The following is a 13,572-nucleotide window of genomic DNA, read 5'->3' as shown; positions in this document are numbered from 1 at the left end:
GAAATATGCCTTTTGGTTTATTATTCCAGGTTGTCTTTCTGATCACTTGCAGTCATGCAATTATGAACATTCCACTTTTAAAAACTGATATAAGAACTAACGAAATGAGGCTAAGCACATTACGAATATATGATCTGCAGAGTCATTGCAATCGCCCCAAAAAATTCCTCCCAACAACATGTTTCAGATCCAAGAAAAACAATGATAAGAGGTATAGTTGTACACTTGTGAAATAACATTTATTGGGATTAGATCAATGTGATATGGAGCAGCACTGCTACCCGGGTAAAACAGATATATGCCCTAGTCTCTTCTTTTACCCCAAGAAAACAAATGTAGGGTAACGTTTTCCACCGCTTCTGTTTAGAGTGGGCATGGAAACCAGTTACTTTGCAGTTTTAATTCAAATCAACTAATGTCGGATAGACTGGGCTACAATATATATTTTTTTTGTCAAGCAAAGGCTTATAACAGTAGTCACTTCCTATTACTTTATCAACTTTCCAGTCCAGTCTGGCCTGAATGACCAGATGGTCGCGCAGCTTGCACTCTCCTCCAAGTGAGACTGCAATTAAGGTGACCAACTGGCCTGGATGCAAATTCAGGGCGGTGAGTGTAAAAATTCAGGAAAAAAGGTCAAAATTCAGGACAAAAATTCAGGACAGAAGGTCAAAATTCAGGACAAAAATTAATCCAATAAAATGGACTATTCATTACACGTTTACCTTATTTCTACCAGGATGTGAACCCCTAGCCTTTCCCAACCCTCTGTAAAATTGTCTTGTTAAATCCCATCAAGGTTAGGCAATTAAATAAAGGTCTGGAATACTTTCAAATGCACTATTTATCCCCATGTTTACTAAAAATGTATTGGAGGAGCACGCCCATCCCTCCTGGCTGATATCGAATTGTCTGTCATTCCTTTGTATTCACCAATGATATAGGCCGAACATGTTTTTAAACGAGCGATTTGCCACTCGTGTCCCAAAATCATAGGTAGAAAAGCCTGCATATTCATGTAAAGGTTCCTTTAACATTTATATACAATTTTCCCCATTTCTGCTGTCCCAGTTTGCCGAAAAATGCACTGTCTAGCAAATAATCTGAAATGTGGCACCCTACTACCTAAAGAACATAGTTAAGGGAGGATGAGACTTTAAAAAAAAAAACAATAATCTTTATGGTGATTGGTCCTATTCTGACCCTGCTGTGAGGGGAGAGATTTGGTTGCACTGACTCGGAGTGGGGCTGCTGCAGGCCCTTAAGATCACAGCAGGTGCGCGAGCTGGCCCCTGCTGTGAGAGTTAAAGAACTCTCAGGCTGTCTGCAGGGGGACATATCGCTGTAATGGCCGAATTTATGGACAAAAGGCGTCCGTGAAAGAATTCCTCACAAACAACAGACAAGAGGCCCAAATAATGGGCTGTCTGTGAAATTTACGAATGGTTGGTCACCCTATCTGCAATCTTCACAAGGTTTGAATTTACTTTAAAAGGGCTTGTTACAATTGCCAAGACGGTATCTTCAAAATGTTTCAGGCAAACTTGTTAATGAAACACTTACAGTTTCTAGGTTGCAAAGCTAAAGAGAGATTGTAACCAATAGAAAGACAAAGGACAATTGCGCAATACAGCAAAGAAGGAAATACCTTTTCTTTGGAATCTATTCCAAGAGCTTGAAGGAGGTTGTTGAGCGACTCTCTGCAAAAGTATTCCAAACCTGGCGAAATCTTTGCATCGTGAACCATTCTCCAAACGTTAGAAAAATCCATGCTGAAAAAGAAACAGGCGGAAAATCATGTTAATCTGCAGTTCAATCCTTTGAGCGGACTAAACATTTTTTAAATTCCAAGGCATACCATGTGATTTACTAACCAATTAGTACCTGTTTAGCTACAAATAACTAAAGGAGGCTGGATTGAACACTAACATGTGTCACAAGCATGTGTGTGTTCCCCTCACATTTCGAACATGGGAATACCCTTCCACAAAACTATCATCAAACTTCAATCGACATACAGTGGTTTGCAGGAGCAAGAGGATATTTGCTCTGCTAGACAATCACTTTACTCCTATAAGTACTCGTTAAAAAAACTGAATATTGAGCCTGCAGACATTACTTACATCAAAAAGTTGTATGAAATGGGTGTTGGGCAAAATGTGCATCATAAAAAAAACCCTGAAATTCACGGTCAGAAACAGATTTGGATAAGGCTCAAACACATAAAACCACAGATATTTGCCAGTTATGGTTTGTGCCGCATGCCACACTAAGGGCGGGCGATAAATTCCGCTCCGCCGGTGGAGTTGGTAGAGTTTTGGCCACTCCACGTTCTGCGTGTAATGCAGTTCTAGCCAAATTCCGCCAACCACTGTGCGGCTGAGTTTTTTCTCGCTCGTGGCTCACCAACGGTAAGTTGGCGATCGCAAGTAAGATTTGGTGTCCACTGGCGAAAATCTCTTTTAGGTTACTAGGAGGGCATCTGGAGAGATTTCCTAAACACAGGTATTTAACTAAAACCAGGATGTAAGGGATTACATTTGGGCAGAAAGGTGAAATAATGCTGAGGTGTTAGCGTGACTACAAGAGTTGTTTCCAGTGTGAAGTACTTGTTACATGCGGTCTATGAGCCAGTAAAAATAGTTTTTCTCTTGACAGTTTTGCCGTATTTTGGCAATAAACTCGAATTTGAACTTCAGACAGATGTAATAAATATGTGAATACGTATTTAGTAGTACAGTTGCTCCAAGTAACACCAGGTAACATAAATTATTCGGATACATTTCTTTTCACTACCTTCTAAAAACGATATATATTTATATACATACATGCATATATAACAATCTCCTATTTTGGAGAAGCAGTGTAAATGAATCCCTAATACAGAAGAATACACAAGATTTAGAAATGTAGGAGTACAAAGATTCTTCATTGAAGATGGCCGTGACCTAAGGGTCATTCACATGCCCGGTTAATTGAGATATGTGTGATAACACCTCAGTGCTTAATTTGAGCTGGTTGTTTCCGGTGCTCAGCACCAGCACTTAATCAAGAGCACCAACGCTATAGTTTAAGGAGCACAAGTGAAGGACACACTCATTTTTAGTAGGCACGATGAGATTATGTGATTTGCCCTAAATTACATGATGTTGAGCCGATGCCGAGACTCAAACCTGGTTCCCAGGCTCCAAGGTTGGCAGCTCCAGGACATTAGGCCAGGTCCTGACCCTACTTCCTGGTTAGTAGTAGGCTTTGTTTTAAGCAGTGTTACAGGGGAAATGGGTTGGTGCAAGCTGCCTCCTGACAAGAGCCCCGGCACTTAATTGTTTACAAATTAACCACTACTGAAAGCCATACAGTAGTTCCAAAATGTAACCAAAAACAAGCCCCAGTTTTTTGGGGTCATCCATGCCCCTCGTTTGGCCCCACTGCCCTGACATCTTCAGGTTAAAGTGGAATTTCACAAAACCCACCACTACGCAGTGGTATGTGGAGACCACACCTTAAGTCTCACTGGAGTTGGGGCAAGAGATGTTGATTCTCAATGGCGAAGGGTCAATCCTTACAAGATTGTGGCAAATTATGCTATGAGCCCATTTAACCACTTGAGCCCTGAGAGCCATATTATGTGCATTAGTACGTTGCACTGTTAGCTACGACTGCAGAGGTCCTTTTTTAGTATTTTGCAGAAACAGAAGCACCAATTCTGAAATTGGGTTAAAGATGTAATTATGCGAATCACATTGATGGTTAAAGGACAACTTACAATGAACCCCAGTGACCCCAAAATCCAAATCCAGGAGATAAATACTAAAACTGAATATCTTACCCAAGTTGTGTCTTGATAACTTTAGCGAGTTCGTTTTCCTCTTCATTTTCTTCAAGGAGCTGTTTGAAGCTTTTTACATTTTCTGTGGGTTCTTGAATTGGAATCGCTGGAAAACTTGATTTAAAAATGTTTGCATAGTCTTTTCGGTCCTGCAGAATGGTAAATTAAGTACCCCAGTCAGCACACACATTAAAAAAAATCCCCATATAGACATACAAGCACATATTTAAAAATGTAAGTAGTAATGCTGGACTGAATCAAACAAACTGTTAATCTGATAGGTTGGTCTGCTGATACCTATGGTGAATCAGATGCCTGGAATACCTCAAACTGAATTTCCAATTTTTTTTTAAAGATCTTTAGCAATTGACTCCTCAATTTGCCTCTAAAATTAAGCAGACACCACACCCAATATTATTGCATAAGGAAATTATCATGCATATCAAGAACAGCAGAGAGACATTTCTTCGGGTATTGAATTTAGTCACTTGCAAAACCCATGCACCATGAAACGTGCCATATGCAGTGATACTTTTCTTCAATAGTTTTATTATAATATTAATAATATTATTCCCTTCTTCAGGGATATCGTGACTGATGTATTCATACTACCACGTACTCCATTCAACCTCAGTTCAAACTCCTTGCAACGCTGACTCGCACATTAAATACCCTCAATATTAATCCTTCATAACATCTCGACCTGAACAAGCAGCGCCATTAACCCTGATAGCTTCATCTTGAAGCTATCAGGGTTAATATTCCCGAAATGCATTGGACTTTAATATCATGACATGTGGAAACGTTACTCCCCTGTGCTATGAAAAGTCCCTTCACAGGGCAGTTGAATGTCTAAAATGAATTGAAAAAATTTATAAAAGAGGAGACAAGAAATGGAGTAAGATTAAATTAAATGTGAAGAATAAAATAAAGAGTTTGATTCATTGGATTCATTTGTATGGTGAAATAGGCTGTGCATCTTGTATGGGGATCGAACCCATGTCCCCTTTGATAGTATATAATGAGTGAAGTCATATGTGAGTTCATAAGTAGCGCATGGCGGAGGCAAGTTATAGTTAGTGCTGCTAACTAAAACTGGTGAATTTCTGTGTTTTTCTTTTAGATCAGTACATTAATGTTGTGATTGATAAATAAGGGGTGTGGAATTCCTATAGCCCGACTCACAGGATAAATTGTTTGGGGTCAAGGACAAGTTTTCATATTCATTTTGCCCTTGGAATAAGTAAGCCAAACCCTCTGCAGTGGAGTGGAGCTTTGGACATTTCATCGTCGCCGAGGAGTGTGTGAGGCGCTTTCAACAGGGGCCGGGACTGCGAGACCCAGGGTTCCGCGCAGGATCAACGCAGCGCACCTGGAGTCTCTTCCCGCCCCTGCTCCTCCCCGTTTGCCTTGCCTGGCTTGCCCCTTCAAAACAGCTCGCGGCCCCCGCTTCGCAGGAGCCGCTCGCAGCTGTGTGCAGAGTTCGTGACATTTTGCTTAACACCCTGTTCGTTTGCCTATTGAAGAGGTGGAGTGGAGCTTTGGACATTTCATCGTCGCCGAGGAGTGTGTGAGGCGCTTTCAACAGGGGCCGGGACTGCGAGACCCAGGGTTCCGCGCAGGATCAACGCAGCGCACCTGGAGTCTCTTCCCGCCCCCTGCTCCTCCTACAAAATCGTGCCCCTGACGCACAGCGGGACGCGTGTGCGGGACGCCGGACGAAGCCCGGACAAAGGGCGGACAGTCTTAGACAGTCCGAGACAGGCTGAGACTGGACTGGACACGCTACTCTGCCCTTATTGTCTTTGCTCTGTGTGGTTTTGCAGTAAGACTTTTCTTACTTGTATCTACTTCTTGGATATTCTGTCATCCATCATATACACTGTTGTTACTTGGTTATTATTACTAGCCCAAGAAGAATGCCTAAAAAGAATTTAGCGGCGGGAGGTAACTCAATAGAAAACTATATGATACAAGTAGTCTCTAAGATTAACAATGAGAGGCGTGAATCTTTAGGTCTTAGCCTGTCCCCTAATTTATCTCCCCTAAGTCCTTCACCTGATTCTCCCTGGATTGATATACCTTCTCAGGTTGAGGGAAGTGCAGTTTTAGACTCTGATACCTTAGAACATGGCACCTCAAACCTGAGTACTCATACAACACAGGGACAAGACATAGCTCGGGCTAATGACTCGGAATGTCAGGTAGTTGACACTGATCTAGACCAAGATCAAATTGTGCAGGAGAGTGAGCAGCCAAATAATGAAGCTGATCCCCCAGTTCTAGACCATGTGCCATCAGAAAATGTAGAAAATCTCAACTATACCGGGGTGGAGTTCTTCTAGGGAAGAAGAGGGTTGCGTCACCTGTGAGATGTAGGGATAATAGCAGGGGGAAAGTAGAAGAACCCGAGAAGTATAATGTGGATGAGGAGTTATTATCAAGGTTAGCTGATCTAATTGACACCAAACTTAAAATCTTAATTAAACCGGTAGTGACCAAATTGGATAAGCTAACTGCTGATATAAAGAAACTAGGTGCAGATCAAAAAAAGTTAGTAGAAGCTGTGTCTAATATATCAGACACAGTTACCAGCCTAGCTCTACCCGCAAAAGAGGCTCTCTTTCCTTCATCTGAGGGAGGGACTACCTCAAACACTATACACGTAAATTTACAGGAACAGCCCTCAACCACAGCGACACATCAATTACTGCCAGGAGATACATTACCCCCAATTCCGCCTGTAACACCTGCACCTACCACAGAAGAAGTCACGGTACAGTTTCTGGAAGATGCGGCCCCATTAGTACTGGTATTGGCTAACGTCCCCCCACTGGCCCCAGACCAATCAGAATCCCCCCCGGCAGTAACAAGCAAGGCCCTGCACTGGTTATCAGGCAATATGCAGTTGGCCCCGTGGGGGAAACAACAGCTAGCTGGTGACATTAAGTCAGCCAGAAGGGTCCCATGGATAGGTCAAAACCCTAAAAAATTCAAGGGCGATTGCATTATTATAAATTTTGCCAATTCCGCAGTTTTACCAAACATCCTGCCAAATATTTTGCCGCCGCAGCGTAGAAGAGGTACCATCATTCCCCTCACCCTAGAATTTTTCGGCAAAAAACAGCGGAGTATGTCCTATCCTAAGCCTATTCTTAATTTCACCAGGCCTATATGGCCAGCGACACCTAATGGCTGGGGTTTTGAGGTACCAACTAACAACTGGGGGTATAATCAGGATAGAAGGGAACGCCCAATACGACCACCCCCTCCAGATCAATTTTACTCTACCCATTTTAATAATCACTTTAACATCCCCATCTCCAATAGGTACGGCATCTTCTCAGATGAGGGGGGACTGGATGGGGTGGAATGACTACCTGACACTCCATCCAATCTCCTCCCCATCGATCGATTGCCAGAAGATGCAGACTTCGGAGATATTTTTCAAGGGTTAGATCCGCAAGGCAGTAAAGATGGTGGTTTGGATGGCTGGAATCAAATAGATATACCAGGTTTACCCAATGATATAGACCCAGCCTGCCCTCAAGCTTGTTCTTCGGTTAATCCCGGGTCAGACCGTGTATGCAGTTGTACAGGCTTAATATCTACCACTCAAATTGCATGTGGAAATGTGGGTATATTACAACATGAACCAATTAAATATAAAGAGGGGCTCTTATCCTGGAATATAGCTGGATTGCAGGATAAATTGTCTAATATAGATTGGTTATCCTTTGTTAAAGATTACCCGGTTATATGCCTCCAAGAAACCTGGGCTGTGGGGAAAAATATACACATTGATGGTTACGAGAGTTTTATAACTTCGGCAGTCCCTTCACCGAGTGGCAGAGCTAAGGGGGGCTTGGCAATCTTTGTTAACCTGTCACTAATATGTCTTAAAACTGTTCATCACACTGGCAATAATAATATTCAGGTTGTTGAATTCAAGAGGGGCAGTACAAGTTTTGCTCTGTTCAACTTTTATAATGCAGTGAGTCAGTCTGGTGATTGCAATATTGAGTCATTGCGTGAATTCCTAAGGGCCAAAGATGTTTCCCTTCCCCGCCTCAAGATAATAGCGGGTGATTTCAACACTCATTTATGCGGGAATCCTAACCTGAGTCCTGTGGGTCATTTGGGTTGTAACAATCTGGAAGGTATACACTTTGATCACTCGCGAAGGGGTTCATGCTTAAATGATTTAATGAATGAATATAACCTTTTCACTGCTATGTCAATAGTTGAGGAACAAACTGTATTTTCAACCCCTACCTTTAAAGGTCACGCAACAGGGTCATACATAGACCATATTCTATTATCGGCAGAATTTGTTAATTTTGTTGGGGATTTTTCGATTATCTCTAGCATATTTAGCGATCATAATCCCTTATGTATAACTATGGGCGTGAATTTACTCGAAAAACATAACCCCCGAGAGGACTGTGGTACCACTAAATGTATTAATGGTAAGCGACGCTTAAAGTGGTCAATGGTGGACTGTAAGCAATTTTATTCTTCTATTAACAATGTATGCCATCATGATCTGTCAACATGTACATCTACTGCCTCAGCACCATCACAAATTTTGTTGTCTTTTAATGAGATTGCTAAAAAGGTGGAGTCACTTTTAACGTTACCTGTTAAGAGGATAGCTAACTCATCCAATAACCCAAAATGGTTTGACAGCAACTGTTCGAAGGCCAGTCGTGAGCTTAAGAAAGCATTAAAAATAAGCCCGAGAGATCCTTCAACCATTAGGGTGTTGCGGGCTGAGTATAAAAAGTCTCTTGCTATTCGCAAACGTGCTGTCAAGAAAAACGTTTGGGAGTCCTTGTTAGATCCAGAGATACTAAAAAATAGTTCTAAGTTCTGGGGGATCATTAACAAGCCCTTATTTGACCATCCCAGTATTTCAAGTACAGGCACCAATATCTCAGAAGAAGTTTGGATTAACCACTTCAGTTCCATTTTCAAAGGTAATGGTTTCCAGGTACAAGGTAGTCCAAAAGAAATTAGTGAAAAATCCCTATTCTTCACAATTGATGAGGTAATAAAGGGCATAGAAGGCCTATCAAACAACAAGGCCCCAGGTCCTGACGGTCTCCCCCCTGATCTTTTCAAATCTTGTATAACACTCTGGGCACCGGTTCTTACAGCTGTACTTAATGCTGCTGTGCTCTGTGGATGCCCAAAATCATGGGGGGTATCCACTATCGTACCTATTTTCAAAAAAGGAGACCGCAGTAGCCCCGCCTGCTATCGACCAATTTCTTTAATAAACTCAGTGGTTAAAGTTGTGGGAGGAGTAATATTGAATAGACTGGTCAGATGGTCAGAAGAAAATAACATAATATCTTCAATCCAGTATGGATTCAGGCCTGGTCATTCTACGATTTCACAATGTTTAAACTTATACCTCATCATCGCAAAGTATACTAAGGCTCGAAGAGGAACGATCCATATGGCGTTTATGGATCTTTCCTCGGCTTTCGATTGTGTGAGCCGGGGGAAACTCTGGGACGCCATGCTAAGAATGGGTGTGGACCCAAACCTGGTCGATTTGTTAGATGATATGCACTCGGACACCAATGCAAATGTCAGATTCACCCAAGACCTGAATGTGACCAAAGACTTTGGGGTGCACCGTGGTGTCCGACAAGGCTGCATCCTGGCCCCATTCCTTTTTAACTTGTACATAAATGACCTGGAAGAGCATCTTTTAAGCACCAATACGGATTTTCCGTATATAGGCCGTAGGGGGCTGCCAGTCCTTTTATATGCGGACGACGCAGTTCTCCTATCAAGAACAGCAAACGGACTTCAAATCCTCTTAGACTCCTTCCATTCTTTTATGACCTCTAGAGAGTTAAGCATTAATAACTCCAAATCATACACAATGAAGGTCGGACAGGGAAATAAAAAAGTAAACTGCCACAATGTAAACGGTGTACGTATTCCTACCACACATACATTCTCCTATCTCGGGGTCCTCTTTGATAGTCAATTAAATTGGGGACCCGTGATTGATAAAAAGAAGGGAGAAGTCACCAGGGTAAACGCGGCAATTATGGACTTCTCTAAGAAAGTGGGCAATAGTCCAGTTGCCGCCCTACTCCAACTTTATCAAGCAAAGAGTGTCCCCACAGCGTGCTATGGAAGTGAAATTTGGGGTTATGTTCCTCCGGATCCCTTACAGACCGTTGAGAATAATTTCTTGAAATCCGTATTAAGGGTTCCCAGGGGCACGGCCAACTTCTCCGTGCACGAGGAACTGGGGGTTTCCTTCGTTAGTGACAAGATTGCTGTTAATCCCATGTTATGCTGGATGAATTGTTGGTTAAATGTTAACATTCCACTCACCCAGCTTATCTTAAGAGAGTCACTCACATGGGACAACAGGATGAAGGTTCCCTGGTTAAAGTATCTTTTCAAGTGCTTTGCTGAACTCGGTCGCCCTGAACTCTTTTTATCTCCTGAATCGATCACTAAACATGATGTTATAACGGTCAAGAAAGCTTTTATTGATCTTAGAATCCAAGACAGGGAATCTTGTGAGCTACAAAAAGAAAGTGTTCGTAATCATGTATTAGTAAAGAGCACTCTGCTCATGGAACCCTATTTATCCTGGCAATTGTCCAGTTATGACCGTTTTTTACTGATCAGGTTCAGGTTTAATCTGTTTCATTTTTTGCTGGCTGTACCAAGGGGTTCTCATCGTGGACAAGTGTTGCCGGCTTGCGGCTGCGACGATATGTCTCCGCAAGACCTGGCACACTTTCTTTTCTTTTGTCCCTTTTATACTGTACCGAGGAATCTATATTTAAAACCCTGTCTGAAAAAACTAAATTTTATACAATATCGTCCTGCACTGCACTTTCTACAGCTATTAAGTTGTGAATATTCTTTGTATTTATGTAGTTTTTTAAAATTGGCAGTTAAATTTAGAAATAGTATGGAAGGATAAAAATAATATATGAATTGCTATTACCTCTTTTTTATAATGGACCTCGCAAAATACTCTGAATGTTTGTTGTTTATTTGTCTTCACCTGCTCATTTTTTAACTGTATTCTATTTCTATGTATTAACGTGTTCTTTTTAAATGTAGTGTAAATGCTTTTATGGTTGTCAATTCGCACAACCGAATAAAGTTTATTGACTTGACTTGACTCTGCAGCACAAACTCTTTGGCTGCTAGTTTACAGTACCACATTAGGGATCAGTGAAAGGCATTGTTGTCTGCAGATAAGGTAATATTTATGTCCATATGCTAATGCTGTTCAAACATGCATTTATTGTTCATTAATACAAAGCCTTTCTTATGAGGGTGTGTGCTCTAAGGAAATGTTGTAAGCTCGGACTGCAATACTGGCAGTGGGTCCAGTAAACCTGGGTAAACATGTTTGCAAAATGTAACAATATGAGGCTCCATGCAATGCTCCCTGAATGCTCTCCAATTAGATGCAAATATCTGCAGAAGCTTGAAAGAAAGATTAATGATCCTTTGCTTTCAAAATAAAAAGTTCACAAAAAAATGCAACACTGACAAAAACGTTTTGCTAAACTACTGTGAAATCGTAGGTAACATTTCTTTGAAGCATCATTTAGTAAAATGTGTTGATGCATGCTAGCATTTCCCAAAAATATTGATAACGGAAAATCAGTGCAGCAAATATCAACAAGATAATGGGAACAATGAAAATAAACAAGCACTGGCAACACCAATAGGTCTGATATTGGTGGGCAGCCTTTTAGTTTTGTCAATGCGTTCCTAGTTTTGAAATGATTTTTGTAAAACTTTGTGGGTGCTGCCAGGTCCTCACCATTATAACAAACATAGGCAAAAAGTAATAATATGTTTTTTTTTTACGAAAAGCACACAATTCCACAGTAGTCCCTGGCCCTGAGTAAAGCTACTTTGTGTGCAGATATGCTCCTTGTGAAAGGTTGGAAGGCAGATGATGTAAAGGTAGAGAGAGAAGAATTTTAATAGTAGCAAAAGGTCTTGTTTAACTCCAGACCTAATTATAGGCACAATTCTTAAAGAAAGTCACAAAATTGCACCCATGGTATTCGTCCTTGCATTAGTGCAGATTATGACTTACATGAATTCACAGAAATTTACAGAAGTAGGCCAGGAAATCAGACTCCTAGAAAATATTTGTGAACTACTTTTTAGCACAAGCAAATATGCAGGCGTAGATTTGCTCATGCGAAAACCTGTCAAGTGTTTACAAGTTCACTTTCCCTCCAACCACTTTTTTCCCAACCCTGGAAGATTTTTGACTTCTGCCATTGTCAGGAGTAAATGTCCAGCCTTTCTCAGTATGGGAAAAGATTAGAGAAGCGCTGGCGAAAACCACTAAAACATGCAATCTAGTAGGTTTGCACAGACACAAAAGGCCATTCCAACCCTGAAACTATTGCTTACCGATATCTTCAGCCCCAGTATGTAGATCTGCGGAAAGGTGGCAAAATAAGAAAATTGCTAGAATCCAAACCTTGCTATAGTATGAGCCCTGGCACAATCAGAAAAGCTAATATCAGAGCTTTTATTTAAGGAGATTGCTGCCATAATTTTACAGGACAAGTAGATTTATTAAGCCACCTGTCCCATGGAAAAGTACATTTTTTTAATTCCAAACCCCTGATAAATTCACCTGACTATAATATTACTTTAACCTTTGTTTTTCTCAGTGAATTTCTACTTTTATTTCGAACAAAAACAGATCCTTTTATCTTATCTAACTATATATGCAAATGCAATCTCCACCACACATGACCTGGTTGCATTTACGTATGGTACTTAAGTATTACTGGTCTTTTAGCAAAACCCCCTCCATACAGCCAACCACACGTTGCGCACAGTAGGGGGGGGGTTGGTCATAGGGCCCCATCCACCACTGCATTTGGTTTTTAACTCACGGGTCTTGTTAGGCCCTGGGAAGCCCACCCCCTAGGCCATTTCTAAAAAATAAAGAGGAGGAGAGCCGCGCATCCCCCCTCCCTGAGCCGCTTTAGGCCCTGGGATCTTGAATTTTTTTAAGAGGTTGGGATCACCCGGCCCTCCTTCTCGAGCCGTTATGGGACCCCATCCCAAGGAGCCACCTATTTTAATGAATGGGAGGGGTGGCCGTGTGGCACCCCTCCTCAGGCCTTGCTAGGCCCTGGGATCCCATACCTCAGGCCACTCTTTTAAATAAAGGGGGGTGCACCTGTGGCCCACCCTCCCCAGGCTAATTTTGACCCCAGAGACCCTATCCCCCAGGGCCCGCTGACATTTTTAGGGGGCGGGGGGGGGGGCACCGCCCTTCTACCCAGGCTGATTTCTTCCCCAGGGACCCCATTCCCTGGGGCCTGGCAACATTTTTTAGGGAGAGGAGGGCACATGTGTCCCCTACCAGGCTGAATTTGGCCCCTGAGACCCAATTCCCAGGGCCTGCCAGCGTTTTGCAGGGGGAGAGAGGATCATGCCCCCCTCCTTGGGCTGATTTTGGTTCCAGGGACCCCATTCCCTGGGACCTCAAACTTATGGTGGGTGCCCTGGGTGGGCACCATAGTCTTGTTCGGGGCCGTGAGGGAGAGCCTGTGGCCTCAGCCAGCTTCCTGTATACAGCTGGAGCCGGCATTGCTTCCGCTCACAGGAAGTAACTCCTAATGTTGCTTCCTGAAGGTGGGAGCAATATATTGATCTGATTCCCTGCCCGCATTCCTCCAGGCAAAGAAACAGTTGAAAGTCCA

At 42.3% G+C, this 13,572-nt stretch overlaps 1 protein-coding gene across 1 annotated transcript in view; it reads right to left on the bottom strand.

The window, feature by feature from the left end:
* The window catches only part of CLBA1 (clathrin binding box of aftiphilin containing 1), a 63,632-nt gene that overhangs the window by 14,676 nt on the left and 35,384 nt on the right, over positions 1-13,572 (bottom strand). Inside the window, exons 3-4 of the mRNA XM_086937911.1 lie at positions 3,830-3,978; positions 1,649-1,772 (exon numbers count right to left, since the gene is read on the bottom strand). Of these exons, the coding sequence (XP_086794037.1) occupies positions 1,649-1,772; positions 3,830-3,978 (273 nt within the window). The remainder of the gene's footprint in view (positions 1-1,648; positions 1,773-3,829; positions 3,979-13,572) is intronic.

Source organism: Lissotriton vulgaris, chromosome 9, assembly GCF_964263255.1.
Source record: "Lissotriton vulgaris chromosome 9, aLisVul1.2, whole genome shotgun sequence".
Taxonomy (NCBI): domain Eukaryota; kingdom Metazoa; phylum Chordata; class Amphibia; order Caudata; family Salamandridae; genus Lissotriton; species Lissotriton vulgaris.
The sequence above is the reverse complement of the archived record's forward strand: the minus strand, read 5'-3'. Positions and strand labels throughout refer to the sequence as shown.